Here is a 16,425-nt window from a genome sequence, read left to right as displayed (position 1 = left end):
CACTCTTTCATGTTTCTGCAAGGTGAACTCTAGAGGAAGTGAGGTGAATATAAACCATGGAAAATTTGGCATGCATCTATAAAGAACCCTATCTTGGCATGATTGCTATTTATTTTGGCAGTAGGCTTTTATACCTTCTAAAAACAGATTATCCTGTATGTCTTCTCAGTTTGTCTCTATTCATTTTAATCTCAAAGTTTAGACTACAGAAAGGGGGAGTGTAGCCAAAATCCATTTCTTTCTCGTTAGATATCATGAGCTGGAAAGGTCTTACATAATGTTTCTCTGATCAGTGGTCACACTCCCCACTCTTCAATTATATCATGAAAATAACATGTTTAAATACCTCATTTTTTATAGAGGAATCAGTGTGTCATTGAGATCTATACAATTTTAATCAGAACAAATTTCTGAAAATAAAAACAAAAACCAACCACTTATTTCCTAAGATGAACACCGTCTGTATTTAGACAAAGGTCATCAGCGAATGGACTAGTTAAAATTCATTGCAGACAAAACTGTTATCATCTTGGCTCCTGAAATAAATGGCTCTTTGGCTATTCTGTCCCTTCTCAATACTGGATAAGAGCTTCTAGATGGGAAAGGCAATGCTTGTACGTTCAGAGATCTTACTCTTTAGAGGAAACTGCAGCAAAGAGTATATACCTTTCAGCTAACATTCTTCTCAGCAGTACAACAGCAGCTTAAATCTTCTCGCTTGCGATCCAAACCATAGCATTTGCATAGTCTGGCCTTTGAAATTTTTATTGGGGAAAGCAAATTGGCAATCCCAGTAAATTGGACTTGTCTTTTGATTTCAGCATTTAGTAACAGCAGGTTCTGCCTGTACCTAGACGCGAAGTGGTTATTTAAAGCCAGCCCTTGGAGGGAATGCCATGGGAATGGGATTCCACTGGGGCTTCATGGTTTTAAATGAGCACACCTCTCCCATAGCTGTACCACTCAGTCCTGCACTTTTTCCATAGCATTACTTTTGCGCTGCGCTGGATTAATAAAGTCAAACCAAAGCACTGTATCATGTTTTTAGAGATACTGTGTTGCATATGTTAATACCTTGCTTCTGTATACTGACCTCAGGCAGTGGCTAGGATGGCATCTGCAAACTAACTCTTCGAAACATGAGCTCTACACAAATTGCTGTGATGAGGAAAATAATCTTGCTCTCTGTTTGTTTTCCAGCTAAGAAGCTCTTTCAAACAGGCCTTTGGAAAGAAGAAGTCCACCAAGCCTCCTTCCTCACATTCGGACATAGAAGAGCTGACAGACTCCTCTCTTCCTTCCTCACCCAAATTGCCCCACAGCTCAGGAGAGTGTGGGGCAACATCAATGAAACCATCACAGTCAGCATCTGCGTAAGTTTCTCCTTGGCAAACTCTTCTTTGCAAATGGGATGGACTGTGAAACGGACCTCAAGTGTGGCCATTTGCACTTCAGGAACCATTGCCAACAGCCACGATCTTTTAATCTTGTGCTCCATCCAAATGCCAGATTTCTCATGAGCTTCACTGCATTTACACACTACTTTTCCAGCAGCTCTTTCTTAGGTCATTCTCTCCTCCTTTCACAGCCTTTACCCAAAATCACCTAGCAGTACAAAGTTATTTCCAAATGTATATCTGAAGATTATGTTGTGCTCTCCCTTCGCCATTAACAAGTTTATCATATCCACTTGGTATAGGACTAATGCTACGATTTCCTCTCTTCATGACATACTAAAAAGGACTTTTTATTTTCCAGGTAGCTATGAATTTTTACAAGATACTCATTGCTTCTGATGTGACTTTATCTACTTTGTATAGACTAATTTGTATCATTTTTATATATTAATCCTGTTTTATCAGCTTGGATTTTTTTGTGTGATTTTACTACTTTTCTTTTTTTTTAATTCAAATCACCATCTTTATGATGTTAAGACTAAGAACAATAATCAAAAACTGTCCCATTTCTTCATTAGTTTTAGATGTCTAATATATTTTTCATATGGAGTTCTCAGCTCCCATCCGTATTCTTCTCTCTAATGCTTTTCCGTTCTGATAAACTCATAACATTTTTCAATTTGGAAAAATCAACCTCTTTGAACCACACATGCATACTAATGTCACCACCCTTGCTTTCCTTGTCCTAATTGAGAATAATCAGGTCACAACTACTCTTCCTTCAAGCGACCAGGAAACCCTAGTCTCATGACTCATTTCCAAGCTTTAGAACAGAATTTCCCTGTGTTAGGTAGGCGCCTTTTATGATTAGCTTTTTATAGACTCTAATGATTTTTTTATATACTAGATTTAGGAGGTCGACAGCAAATATTCCCACAAAAGAAACCTCTCCGCAATAAATGTTTTTATTTCCTCACATTCTGTACGGACTAGTGAGGAGTAACTCATCTAGATCTTTAGTTTTGTTGAGCATTTTATAGGAAGTTCACACTTTTATGGTTTCACATATATGTGTGTTTTGGGAGAAGAATTTCTGCATGTTTGCGACCCTTGAATCTGATTTGTTATCAGTGTAAAAATCACTAGTAAAAGCCTAATAGCAAGTGCCTAAACTTAAACGAAACACTTTTATTCTACAAAATTATCTACTCATGATTCACAGATCTGCTTTCATCATCTTATCCTGCTTCCTTTCCTCCACACTCCTTTTTTCTCTGTCTTTTTGACCTGCTCTCTAGATGTACTTGTGTTCCCAGAATTTATGAAGGGTAAAACTACATAGCTAGTCTTTTATCCCAAGCATTTCCCATAGCTATTTGGTCTCTGAGCCTTAACTTCCTAAATTCTGTCCAGTTCATAGCATTCTGGCTCTTCTTGCATAATATTTTTAAACACCAATCTTTCTGATCATATTATCACATTTTTTATTATTATGACCTTTCTAAACAGGATAACATAGATTCCTTCCCTTCCATGGAGAGACCATGTAAAATATATTTATTTAGAATAAATTCTTTGCCTGTTATACCAATGATGTTCCTTTCTTAAAAAGACTCGGTTTTCTATTACATCATTTAAACTTCTGACACCTTTGAGACTTTTCATAATTGTCAGCAGCCTCAGTTCAAAGATCATGACTGACTTACTCCTTCTACCCAAAACACCCTACTGATTTAAAAATCCTGAGGCTGTAACAAGAAAGAAAAAGTAAAACTCTTTCTTTCTAACTGCTTTGAACCTTTGTCTGAAGTCTGATCAGGCTTCTGAGCTTCTTTCTGTGATGGGTCAGGAATGCTAACTTTTTGGTTTTATTCCTTTTGATCAAGTCTCATCTTCTTATGTGATTTTACAGTTGTAGGAGTGGAGTGCTGAAGAACTCTGGAATCTGCAAAAGAAAATTCAGTTCATGCTTTCTGCTTCCATTCTGCCTGTGTTACCAGTCTGGACAGCTTCTTCCTGCTTCTTCCAGAACTGTAGCCCTGACTTCTGCTTCATTTTTATCTTCTTTAAAGCTGGCTTGTTGTGGTCTTTTTTGTCCATCCCTTCTCAAGATATACTACACAAAAAGACAAAAAGAAAATAGCAAACAAATAGATATGTGGCTTCTCAGTTGTTTAAGCTGTTGTATAATATATGCCTATAAATAAAATTTCATTTCTTATTTGGCGAGTATAGGTATGGGCACATCAAATCAAGAACTGTATCATTATATCTGGAAAAATATCCTAGTATATGCCTTTATTCATTTTTACACACATTTAAAATATTTGTGCATGTTGTGAATAATATTCATTATTTTCCTTCTTCAATTTGACATGTTTTTTAATTTTCCATGAACTTCTTCATCTTCCTTTTGCTTACATTTTCTTTTATATATTTTCTTGACCTGAGTCTCATGTTCTAAACCATTACCTTTCTTCCAATTGCATCTCTTTAATGCGTGTGTATGCAGGTCATCTCTAGTCTGGGCACCAAAGAAAAGGCAAAACGGTCCCGTGGTCTACAAGCATAGATCTCGGTAAAATTGTGTGGGGCATGGAGTTGTATACCCAACTGCTGACCTGGAGAGTGCTGCATCTTCTTTCCCAAAATGCATTTGCATGCATTCTGGCAATTAAAAGTTGATCTCTGTTTCTTGTTTGTATATTAGCAGTAATAATCACAATAATAATACTTATTATTATACAATATATTTCATATTTACCTTTTTCTGCAAATATTAACTATTTATAGTGACAGTAGCAAAGAGAAAATAACATTTAATGAATTGACTGAAAATATTGCTTAGTGTAACAACTAAAAATTGCCAAAATTCAGTGTTTTATTTTCTACTGATTCTGTTACACAACAGATCTAGGTCTGATAATGACACATAGAGGCAAAGCAGTCTGACATGAGGACTAGACAGTTGTGGGTCCCCAGGCCAGTCATGTTTTGATCTTTTCTCACAATATAGTGGTTTCTTCCCATAAAATCAATGCTTACAAAAAATAATCTCATGGTGATTACTTTTAATCTAGTCTTTAAGAAAGAAAAAACAACCAAACACGTTATTTCATATACCATACATTACCAAATGACAAACTATAGGCAAAAAGTCAACCACCACAAATCAAAACTATTATAGATCAAAATCTAGATTATGAAGTCAGGGACTGTCTCTTTGTGTACTGTTCAAAACAGAGAAAACCATCGGTGCCTAACAGATAATAAATATCAGGAGTGCATTTTAATCAGCATACTTCAATTCTGACAATTGCTACTTAGGAAAGTCATAACTTTGCACCAGAGAAATGATGCAGATATAAAACAGGTGATATACACTCAAAAAATATTTCTGAAAAATTTTTACCAACTTTTTTCACCATAGTGAACTATCTAACTAAACTGGAAAGGTATAAAGCAAGCTGATAATTTCATCTGGTGAGGGCTTTTTTCCTTTTTTAATTTTCAGTTTCAGCCTTTTCATGTTTCTTTGATAAGATTCTTTCTTCACTCATAGGCTTCACCAGAAGCAAGCATTTTCTGTACTTTGATACTTAGTAATGACACTGCTTTGGGGGGAGAACCTTCCTTTAATCCCCTGCTTGTTTCCTGCTCCTCTCTAGGATCTGTGAGTGCACAGAGGCAGAGGCTGAAATTATTCTTCAGCTAAAGAGTGAGCTGAGGGAGAAAGAGCTAAAATTAACGGACATTCGTCTTGAAGCCCTCAGCTCTGCACACCATCTGGATCAGATTCGGGAAGCCATGAACCGCATGCAGGTCAGTGCAGTAGCTTAAGTGATGACAGGGGTGCACACCAAAGCTATGCCTGGAGAATATCTGTTCCCAGAATTCTGTTTCAGGTACCAAAAAAAATGTCAATACCAAGTAAATTGCTAGGTTGACAGTGTTTCCAAAGGATGGGTATGGTATGTGTTCAGCTTATAATAATTATTATTATATTCTTAGCATTTGTATTAATAGGTAAAATGTGTTTAAGAGACATGGAAGGAGACATAAACCCTGCCCAAATATTTAGATATTTGTTATCTAAATGCTGTGACTGGGGAAAGCAACATGGCAGACAAGCAGATCAAGAACTGATTTCTACAGAACTTCAAATCCTTGGGCTGTGGTGGGCAGGGGTATAGGTGCATGCTTTCTCACCATTTCTGATTCCTAACCCAGGTGTGCCTTACTGAAGCAAAGTATGTAAAACTGAACTAACTTATTGTATCCAGTATCACTAAAATTTCACTACATTATTTTGTGACACTGCTACAAATCCTTCTTGAACACATTTTTCGTCAGAAGACTTGCCCTTTCATGAGTCTGACAAGTTCGCAGTGGAGCACAGAGCTTTATGGGACACAGCTCTGTTGCCCACGTACAAGTCTCTAGTATCACACTGGGTACTCAAAAGTGTTAACAGCATTCACACAGTGTGATGTGGATTCTTCAGTAGATTTGAGTCCTTCTGGAATGATACCTAGGACATCACTGAAGGCACTATAAATTGGTATTTGGGAAAAAGAGTCAAGGCCATGGAGTGGGATTCAGGTTGAGACTAGGACAGCTACATTTAGATGTTTAGGTATGATAAACTCCTTTTCCTGCCAATCAAGTTTTAGTCCTGCAGTAGTGGAGCTTAGAGACCTATCCTGGAATCATCCTAGGATAGGTGTTGAGGGTGAAATTGAGCACAGGCACCTACTGCCATTGGAAGTAGCCACAGGTATTTACGTCTGCATGGGTCTTGTAGGTTTCGCATTCAACCCATGGAAGACTGTGTTTACAATGACACAGGAAACCCACATTTACACGGCTGGATTCAGCCCCAGTGGCTTGTCAGCTGAATTGCTTGGTGTTGGGTACTTTGGTCAGGTGCACCTGCAGGCACTTTTGTATAGATTTCCATGGTAGCTGATTTCATAACTACCAGATCTGTTGTGCTTTCTGTCTTTTGTAGACCTCTTGGTTTATACCATGTCTATAGCAGTCTCAGACACACCTTTAAACATGTACAGTACTTACCATCCACCCAGGTGCTCACACCACCAGGTGCCGACATTACTACGGGATATTTGGCTGAAGTTCATTTAAAGGGAAGAATAATCAAGAACTAGTCCATAAATACAGGTTTCAATTGTACAGACTTAAGTAAAGCATTTGATCTGGAGCCACTAAAAATCTTTTAGGAACCATAAGGGATAGAACACAGTTAATTGCAATGGTGGAGAACAGGATGTGAAGACTTATCGGCTGAGTACAGTTTTACACTAGGATATGAGTGCCTAAACTGGGTCAAGTCCCTGGAGAGAGGAGTCTGCTGTAGTCACAGGCCTCCAAGGCTTGAGTTTCACCAAAGCTGGCAGAGGGGACCAGTTCAGATGCTGTCGCTGGTAGTCACCAGTTCTTCTGAAGTTTTCCCAAAAAGGCAAGCAGCCACCTTGGAGTTGCCAAACTATGTGACATTTTAGAAAATTTATGAGGATTGGTAAGGGGAAAATGTAGGACTGGTGGGAATGATACATGAATACTGTGTGTATTCAAAGCATCTTAAAAATGTAAAGCTCAGCTGAATGGGAGACTGCTAAGTTTTGTATAATTAATCAGCATAAATTGCAGAGTAGATGGAGAGTGCATGACTCATTTCACCATAGCTCCTGATTTGAACCCCAGGCTAAACTGATGCATTCATCTCTTCCCTTCTGTCACTATTTTGCTGGTTTGTCCCTTCCCTTTCACTATCTCCTCACCTTTGCCTATACGATCTAATCTTTTTGTAGCTGTTGCAGGGGTTTTTTTGTAATGCTATGCCTTATGTTTTTACTTGTATAAAGTAGCTGAAGAGCCGTCATAAAACAATAGGACTTTTAGCAGAGTGTTAGTGAATGTGGAATTAAATTTGATCTGCAAAACCGTCTGCAAGAATAAGCAGTTGCTTTGTACTGTGCTTCGTGAAGCGACTGAAAGCTAGATTTAGCTGGTACCAGCCTGTTCTCAGGCTAAGTTTTCATTTTATTATTGTACATTCAATAATCACTTGGCACCACAGAGGATTTAGCTAAAAAAATTTCCTAGTTGTTCTGATTCATCTGTCACTGTATGTCTTCATCAAAGAGGGTTTGCTGGCCGTTATGTGAACAATTCCATGTTTGAATGATCAAAAAGTCTTATCTGATAAAAAGAAGGGTTATGAAAATGTTAAGCTATCAATTTCTAATACTCCATTTTTAATTTCATTTCTTCTCTGTGAAGTTACTGCTTAAATTTTGCATTCAATGTCAGTGATAATTTTCTGTGACATTAGAAACATTGACATATCTAAGATTTTAACAATAACTTTCTTGACTTACTGTCACCTAAGACATTTGAGAATAAAAGGTTGCTTATAAAACTGGAGATAGCTGGGAAAATTCTCACCATACTTGTATTGTGGTCAAATGTACAATGAACGCAGAAGCTTGAAGCTTATGTTGTTTAGGAACTGTCTTAAGGCAAAAGCAAAAACAAGGTTACAGGGGGTTTTTTCCTGTCATTTCAGAAGTGAAGGCAATCCAGTTTTCACTGACTGGGTTATGCTTCTGACATATAGTGCTACATACTGCTGTGAAAGTGGTAAACCAGTTAGCTCCTGCAGGCAAGCAGCAAGCACCAGAATAGCCATCCCCAGTGGTTTTCTGAAAGAATAACCTCCTGTACTTTTATGTTGATTTCTTTTGAATACAGAATGAAATTGAGATATTAAAAGCTGAAAATGATCGTTTGAAGGCAGAGACTGGAAATACTGGGAAGCCTGCCCGGCCATCATCAGAGTCTTCAAGCAGCACATCATCATCTTCATCACGGCAGTCACTAGGACTTTCTCTGAATAATTTAAACATCACGGAATCTGTTACATCAGGTAAGTATATTTTGGACACATGTATGCATGTAGTAAGAATTCATTATTTTTCACCCTCTTAAAGGGCCATGTGTAAGATGCATGCCTGAAAATTAAAGCACCTCATATCACTCAGGTAAACATCAGATATACATTCACTAATGGAGATTTTAATTTTTTTTACTGAGTTTTTATTATTCAGTTAGATCCCTTAACTTCATTTTCTATTTGCAGCTGGGGTGGAAGGTGGTCTCAGTTAGCTTTAGCCCTTACTTTTTTTTTTAATGTGATATAGCTAGTAAGCCTATGCTGGACCAAATCACCATTTATCACAGGAGCCAAACTCCTCCTGGCTTATTAAGCACCCTCATTGTCTTCAGTGTATGAGAGAAAGCAAGCAGAACTTTAGTGCACATCCTGAACATTAACATTTGATTGTTTTCCATGCCATAGAGTTTATGATAATAAGCTTTCTACACTTGTTTTGATAATGTGGCCAAGAAACAGAAGTGCCATCTCTAATATTAGAACCTAGAGCAGAAGCAAAGCAGCCCTCATTAGCATAGACGCCACAGAAAGTATGATGCAGTCTCTCAAATCAATGAAAATGTGGCTAATAATTGTAGAAAGAGTCTAGGCAAGAGTACAGCTGGGAACATGCCAAACTGCCTGACTGTAATTTGGATTGGCAGTTAGTCGTGTTATCTTGCCAGTCATTGATTACATGGATATTTGAATATTTCTTCTGGTTAATGTCAGATTTTATGTGAAAATCAATTTACTTTTGTTTACATTCTAGCCTACTTTTTCACCAGGTTTAACTTTTAGCAAGGATAAGCCTGAGCTGGGCCTGGGTATACAATGAAACATTGCAAAAATAGAGAGAAAAGTTTAACTATGGCTCTTGCTCACACATCCACACACATTAAAAAAAATTAACACCAGAAGATACTTTTTTTTCAAAATGTTAACTGTAGAATCTCATTCATGAGCAGCAGCTATTACTACTTTGTCGCTTGGCGCTAACTCTGTCTAGATACAGGAATAAACATAATATAGGCTTTATATAATTTTCTGTGTTATTAGTTCTAAATGCTTTTCTAGCATGCAAAGTAATTACTTTTGGTTATAAGAAATTAAAGAAATAAGGGTGCCTAATGAGGAGTGGAGGATTTAGTTTGATTATGAATCCAGCCTTTTTGATCACTGTGAGTATCATTTTGTTGCTGTGCCAGAGAACTTGGAAGGGTGACAGCTTCCTACCAAGTCTTGTGGGCTTTCTGCAGCAGCTGGAATACTGTTGAACAAAAGCCCCTGAGATATAGAGAGGTTAATCATGCCGGGGACTAAGCTGAGAGACAGAATGAGAGCTTTGGCTCATCATATTAAAAAATGCTGTGACACTTTCTGGGACACTAGTGTCTCCAAATGACCATGGTCATCTGGAAATGCCACTTCCTAAGGGTATGGCCATCTCCTCCAGTAAGGTGTGAGTGACAAGCTGGAAAGGAGCTTGGTGGTCACCGACATCCATATTTCAGTCACTGGAGTAAAGAGCAGCAAACAAGGACCAGTACAAGACTCTGTCTGCACTCTCCAAGAAAGTGCCAGAGCTCAGACAAGAAGTGAGCCAGAGCACCAAAGAGCACCTATGGAGGAGGCCTGGTGGGAGGAAATTAAGGCAGTTAGCACTACCATGAAGTTAGACCCGCCTTGGGCATCTTCTCAGCCTCTTTTCTCAGTGGGAGGGAGAGCTCTTAGAAAGTGGAATTTTTTTCTAGCCACAGAGTGGTTCCTCATTCCTAAAGACTTACAGAAAAATATATTTGAAGGGCTACATGAGGGTCATTTAGAGATTGAAAAATTTCACAGGGGGATGGATCAGTTATATTGTAAATTGCCCTCAGATGAACTATGACATTATAGAAACTCTTCAGGTTTACCAAATATGCCAAAGCACAAGACAAGTGAAGTGAAACATTCAGTGTTGGTGGCACAGAAAAACTGTGTACCTGGAACGAAACAAGCATGGATTTTTTTACACTCACAACAAAAGTGCTTCTTCATTCGATCAATTTGAAAAAAAAAAACAAAAAACACCACCAACAGCAGAAACTGCTTTCTAGCTCTGACTGTAAGTTATCATACATTTTACATGAGGACTTATTTTAATACATTCATTGAAGTCATGTTCTTAAGTCTACTTTGGTTTTGCTCTGAGCAAATGACTGAATCTTACTGGCACCTCATTTCATTTGCGTGAAATCTGACCTTGTGGAGAGTATGACATGAAGTCGATGCTTTTCTTCAATCAGCACAATAAGAATGAGCAGGACTTAGTGGATTACTGTGCTGGCCTTTGAAGAAAATGCAAATCCATAATCTTTCCTAATTTGATAGTTAGTTTAAATGTCTAACAGTAGAATCTCTGAGAGAACTTCTAGAGGAAGGCAGCAGTTTTATCCCTTGCAACAGAGCTGCAGGCTCAGCCTTCAGTAAGAAATACATCCTCCTGCTTTCTCATTTAAGGAGTTTGTGAAGAATTAGAACAGAGGCGTAGAACAGACCAAAAATCACTCTTTACCTCTAAGAAAAATGAAACCTTTTCTTAGAGGAATGGCTGAATACAGAGTCCCATATTCTGGAGGAACGCAAAGTGTTTTTTTAATGGATACTGTTTATAAGCCTGTATTGTGGGGATAAAAAAGACTATCCATTCTATGAGTACTCAAGATAAAGACATCAGCTGGAAAGAGAAGTCAAATGCTATTTTACTTAATAGCAAACTTTTCAGTGTAAGGATTTCTTGTTTTACTCCTTACAATGTTCTAAAGGGCACAATGAGTGCCCAAAGATATAAACTTCATTTAGGTTTTAAACAACATTGCTTTGTGGACATATGGTAATTTTGAAGAAGTTCTAAGAAAGAAAGCAAAAGCAAGACTATAGTGTGTGTGTATATATATATATATAGAGAGAGAGAGTATATATTTCTTTATTTCTGGATTCCCTATTAATTTCTACATTATTAAAGCTCCTAACATTGCTTCAAAAATTGACAAAATGCGACCTTTTCTCATCTCCAACAAAAAAGTGAATTACGAATAAGTACAGATTAAATTGATTGCAAGTTGTTATGATGGCAGCCTTTCTTTTTAACTTTGAGCAAATATTGAACTGATGATGTGAACACAACTGATGCGATTTGTCAGGTTGATCACCTTCCTTCCCTTCTTTCATTGCAGATATTTTGTTGGATGATGTCACTGATGGAGCACTCCACAAAGAAGGTCATAGTGTGAAAATTTTAGTCACTATAAATAAAGGCTATAGTCGAGCCAAGGTAAGTTCATTACCCAAAAGACTAGACACAGAATTAAAACTCTGCAAATCTTGCAGTATAGCAAGTCAACTTGTTTCAATATTTTCAGCTAGAAACTGGAGGAAAATACCCTAAAAGTAGCAGCTCTCTTCTCTGTCATCCATGCTCAATCCGGTTAGGCACTCTCCGTAGACTAACATCATATGTCCTCCTTCTGCCTTTGTGGTGGCTCAGACACTACCAAGTCTCAGTTTAATTAGTACTAGGATGTTCTGGGACTTGCTATCTCCATTTAAAAGATGTTTTAAACTAGATCTATGCCTCAAACCCTTAGGGTGCAGCTATGAATATGCTGTGGAGGTAATCAATTTGGAATTGCATGGTTGTGTTTTCATGTTTTGTTATGTTATAACATAAAAAATATAAGTACAATGCAACTTTTATTTATATTCAGCTCTTTATAAATACAGACACAATCTAAGAGCAGAATAAAATACTGTATTTCCTTCCTTTTAAAGATGTAATATCTATACCTATTTCTGGCACAGGGATTATTTAAAAAGTTTTAACATCACATTCTAAATAATATTATTTTTCCTCACTGGGAAACTTACAAATCTTCATAGAAAAGTAATTAGCACCATCTTTAGTCCAGTTTCCAAAAATCTCTCTCTGCAGGATCAAAAACCACATGCATATCTGATTGGATCAATTGGAGTCAGTGGAAAAACAAAATGGGACATTTTAGATGGTGTAATTAGACGTCTCTTTAAGGTAAGACCATGAAAAAATAGTTCAAGTATTAATTCAGTTTTCTTTTTCACTTAAGAAAAATTCTGTACTGTTTGGATTGTCTTGCCAAGTTTTTGCTTTCTTCTGTTTTTTGACATGTCACTAACACCACTATTAAACTTTATTCTTAATGCTGCTGTTCTTTTTTCATGATTGTAGGGCATTTCTCTACTGAATGGGACAGCAAAAAACCTCCTTGCCAAATGACTTCACCTGTACCAAAATATTTTCCAATCTGCTTTCATTCAATAGCTATTTTTCTTTTTATGCCTTGTGTTTCCATATAATTTCAGGAATATATTTTCCGAGTGGATCCAACTACTAGCCTGGGTTTAAGCTCTGACTGCATTGCTAGCTATTGTATAGGGGATGTAATTAGAGCCCATAGCCTAGAAGTGCCTGAACTGCTGCCTTGTGGATATCTGGTTGGAGATAATAACATCATCACTGTGAACCTGAAAGGTAAAACCCCAAGAACATTTTTGCAGATACTGTAGAGTTCTTCAGTGCAGTTCCCCATCCCTTCATTATTTTTTTTCTTACACCTGACCTTTCTGTATTTTGGCTCCAGTTCAAGGACTCATTTATCACATAAACTCTCTGTATGACGTTGTACAATACCTAACGCAGTGGGGCATTTTGAGGGAAATCTAAGAATATCTGTCCTTCTCTGCCTGACTGCCAAATCACAGCAAAATACACATTTCTGAATAGTGGCAACCTCTTCCCCCAAAACAGAGTTTAAGATGGGAAATATTTATGCCTTACCCCATTCCACAGGAAAAGTTCAGTACATTTCAAAAGCTGTAGGGATTTGCTATTGGAGGGGAGGGGGGCCTTCAGAAGAAATGTACATATACTGATATGACAACCAGTAACCCTTATGGCTGTCACTTTGACCTTTTTTTTTGTCATAATTGCCTGTGGTGTCTGAAACATCCATCTTTGCCTCACTGAGCCTTCTCTTCATATTTACTTTGATTTCATCTCTCCCACCTATCTCATCCCACTACCACTGTTTAATATTTTGTCCCTGTGGAAGGATATAAGCATTTCTACAGTAATGATGCCCTTGATAGGAGTTTGATTTTGGCAGAAGTACCTTACTCTGCTTTGAGCATGGCACTTGATGCCATCAGGTGCTGGGCCAAACCTCTACCTACCTTTGCAAGGAGGAAGACAGGCCATTTTTCTTTTCTTTTGTTCATAGGAGTGGAAGAAAACAGTTTGGACAGTTTTGTGTTTGACACATTGATTCCTAAGCCAATTACCCAGCGGTACTTTAATTTACTGATGGAGCATCGCAGAATTATTCTGTCGGGACCCAGTGGCACAGGGAAGACCTATTTAGCTAACAGGCTGGCTGAATATATTATAACCAAATCTGGCAGAAAAAAAACTGAGGATGCAATTGCGACTTTTAACGTAGATCACAAGTCAAGCAAGGTAAGTTGCAGATTAAAAGGTAACCTATTGTCCAATTTGTAGTGATGACGCAGAGCAGATCCTATTAATTGGTATACTGGTTTGTTGCTCAGTTAGCATTTTTTCCTACAAAAATTCAGTCTCCTATCCCAGTGAGGAACAGGGATCCGATCTTTCTGTTCTAAACAAATCATTGAAGCACTGTGAAGGAAGTCTGAATTTTCCTTCCACTTGAGGAAACCCACCTTAAAGATAGATGCAGAGTAAAATTCCTATGTAAATTCAAATCTTAAAGTCTGTAATTTCTTGGTCAGAAAGGTAATACTAATTTAACTTGGGAGGTTTTTTTCTGAGTGATAATAGCAGCCTACTAGCAATGATTTCAGAATGGGGATTTTGAATTACTATCTTGGGTTCAGCACTGGATAAGTACAACTGCTCCCACGGTTTCTGGAGTGCATCGTTCAGGAAGGTGACCATACTAAAATTACCTCATGCATCATGTCATATTCACAGTGATTTACACAGCTCAGATTATCAAGCTTCTAGCATGACTACCGTGCTAGTCACAGATAATGCTATTCACTTTCTGTCCTAAATTGGGTATACTCCTAACTTGGTACCCAGGGAAAAAAATAATGAAAGGTCTTGCCCAGAGCTTTATGATTTGCACAGAACATAATGAATGTTAGCATAATGTAAGAAGAAAGAATATGCAGATCCCAAAGGGGCGAGAGGATCATTCCAGTAGAAACATCGCTTTTCACTGTGTTTTATACAGAGGATTTGTGATGCCATTTACTTTGGCAGGGAATGTGTTTATGTTTTATTGTTATACCATATACATTTATAATTAAAGTTGTCACACAAAAGAGCAAGCTTTTCGATTTCTGGTAGATTGCTTGTTGTATATGATTTTGTTTTGCGGTTCTTTTTTTTCTGTTCTTCTTTTCCTTTGTTTCTAGTAAGTTTTATATAGAACTTTTGAGTTCATAGTAAAAAAGAAAAAACGTCATCGACTACCAAGTGTGTTTGAATAATACAGATGGTGCTATTCCGTGGAGGAAACTTAATGATGTTCCCATTGAGACACCTGATCATAAAAAGCCAAACAGAAACCTTTCTTGAAGTAAACAAAGATCACAAGTTCTCATTAAAGAAAAAAAATTCTGCTATCCTTGATCCAGAAAGTAAAACAGCAATAGGAACTTTGTCCATTATACTGAGCACTCCCAACACTGACAAAATTAGATTCTTCTAGAGACACAGCTGTAAGACTTGACTAGCCCAGACCCTCAAGGGCAACATAGTGTTGATAAAAATATGAAATGTTTTGATTATAGAAAGCTGTCTTTTACTCCAGCACTAAACAGCAGCCAGACAGCTGACAGGAAAAAAAAGAATTTACACAGCAAACTTTATCATGAGATGTGATATAGTGTCCCCAAAAGGCCAAAGAGGTTTTCTGCGAGAGTGGTGAAAGCAGATATCTGAAGGAGCAGTTCAGTATGCCTAAATTGTGTGATAATTTGGTGGGGGTTTTCTTTTTGGTATGTAAATGTGGCATTAATAAGGATGGAGGTCCAACGGTTAATGTGAGTATCTCAGCCCATTGGAAATGGCATATTTTATTGCAACCTGTTTTGCTCTGGAGATAAGGTATTTTATCAGCAGGTTTTTAAGGAATGTATCCACCAAATAGAAATGTGTATGCTTCAGTCACTTGCCTTATGTTTAGTGCCTTTATTTTTCCTAGCATGTGGCTTCATTGTTGCCCTATCAAAGAAGCAGAGCTTCCTGCATGTGCTGATCCAGCTGAATGATCCACAGTGGGGAAACTGTAGCAGCCTATTTATCTTTCTGAAAATCTTTTCCACTGAAATTACGTTTATAGTCTGACTGAATTAATCTTTTCTGTTTTGTTTTGTTTTGTTTTGTTTTGTTAATTCTGCTGAAGGATCTGCGACAATACCTAGCAAACCTAGCTGAGCAATGCAGTGCTGACAACAATGGTGCTGACCTCCCCGTGGTCATCATTCTTGATAACCTCCACCACATCAGTTCACTAAGTGACATCTTCAATGGTTTCCTCAACTGTAAATATAACAAATGGTAGGTAGCAGCTCTTCTCTCCTCTTTCACACACCTTTTGCAATTAAAACAGTAAAAGCTGTTTGTTATTTTGCAAAATAAAATGTCCCAGTGGACACTTAGGCTGTCAGCAAAGCCGTTATGCACTTGAATAATTTTTACTCTCTTCAGTCAAGTACTTAGGTGTCTTCTTCACTTTATTTAAATGACTCCCATGCATCTCAGTGAGATGCAAATGCACCACAGAATTTAAGAATATACTTAAAAGCTTGACTGAATTAAGGTCTTATCCCTTTCACCCTGTGACATCACACAAGCTCATTAGTACCATGAGGACAACTTATGGGAGAGTAAGAAGAAATGCACTTTATAATAGTGGAATTTGGGATATATGTGAACCCATGAACCAAACCATGCAGAGACAGCTGTGATTCTGGCAGGCTTGCTCTTCTTATAGTTTTCTTGTTGTA

General features: G+C 37.6%; 1 protein-coding gene across 1 annotated transcript in view; it reads left to right on the top strand.

Annotated features, from left to right (window-relative positions):
* Nucleotides 1-15,976, top strand: part of NAV3 (neuron navigator 3) — a gene marked incomplete at both ends in the record, with an annotated part of 180,489 nt that extends 164,513 nt beyond the window's left edge. The window contains 10 exons of the mRNA XM_010194243.1: nucleotides 23-43; nucleotides 1,201-1,373; nucleotides 3,910-3,975; nucleotides 5,066-5,219; nucleotides 8,172-8,346; nucleotides 11,571-11,668; nucleotides 12,326-12,421; nucleotides 12,733-12,901; nucleotides 13,650-13,885; nucleotides 15,822-15,976. Coding sequence (XP_010192545.1) covers nucleotides 23-43; nucleotides 1,201-1,373; nucleotides 3,910-3,975; nucleotides 5,066-5,219; nucleotides 8,172-8,346; nucleotides 11,571-11,668; nucleotides 12,326-12,421; nucleotides 12,733-12,901; nucleotides 13,650-13,885; nucleotides 15,822-15,976 — 1,343 coding nt within the window. The remainder of the gene's footprint in view (nucleotides 1-22; nucleotides 44-1,200; nucleotides 1,374-3,909; nucleotides 3,976-5,065; nucleotides 5,220-8,171; nucleotides 8,347-11,570; nucleotides 11,669-12,325; nucleotides 12,422-12,732; nucleotides 12,902-13,649; nucleotides 13,886-15,821) is intronic.
* Between the last annotated feature and the right edge of the window lie 449 nt (nucleotides 15,977-16,425).

The sequence above is a fragment of the Mesitornis unicolor genome, unplaced genomic scaffold (genome assembly GCF_000695765.1).
Source record: "Mesitornis unicolor isolate BGI_N332 unplaced genomic scaffold, ASM69576v1 scaffold2241, whole genome shotgun sequence".
Classification (NCBI taxonomy): Eukaryota; Metazoa; Chordata; class Aves; order Mesitornithiformes; family Mesitornithidae; genus Mesitornis; species Mesitornis unicolor.
The sequence above is the reverse complement of the archived record's forward strand: the minus strand, read 5'-3'. Positions and strand labels throughout refer to the sequence as shown.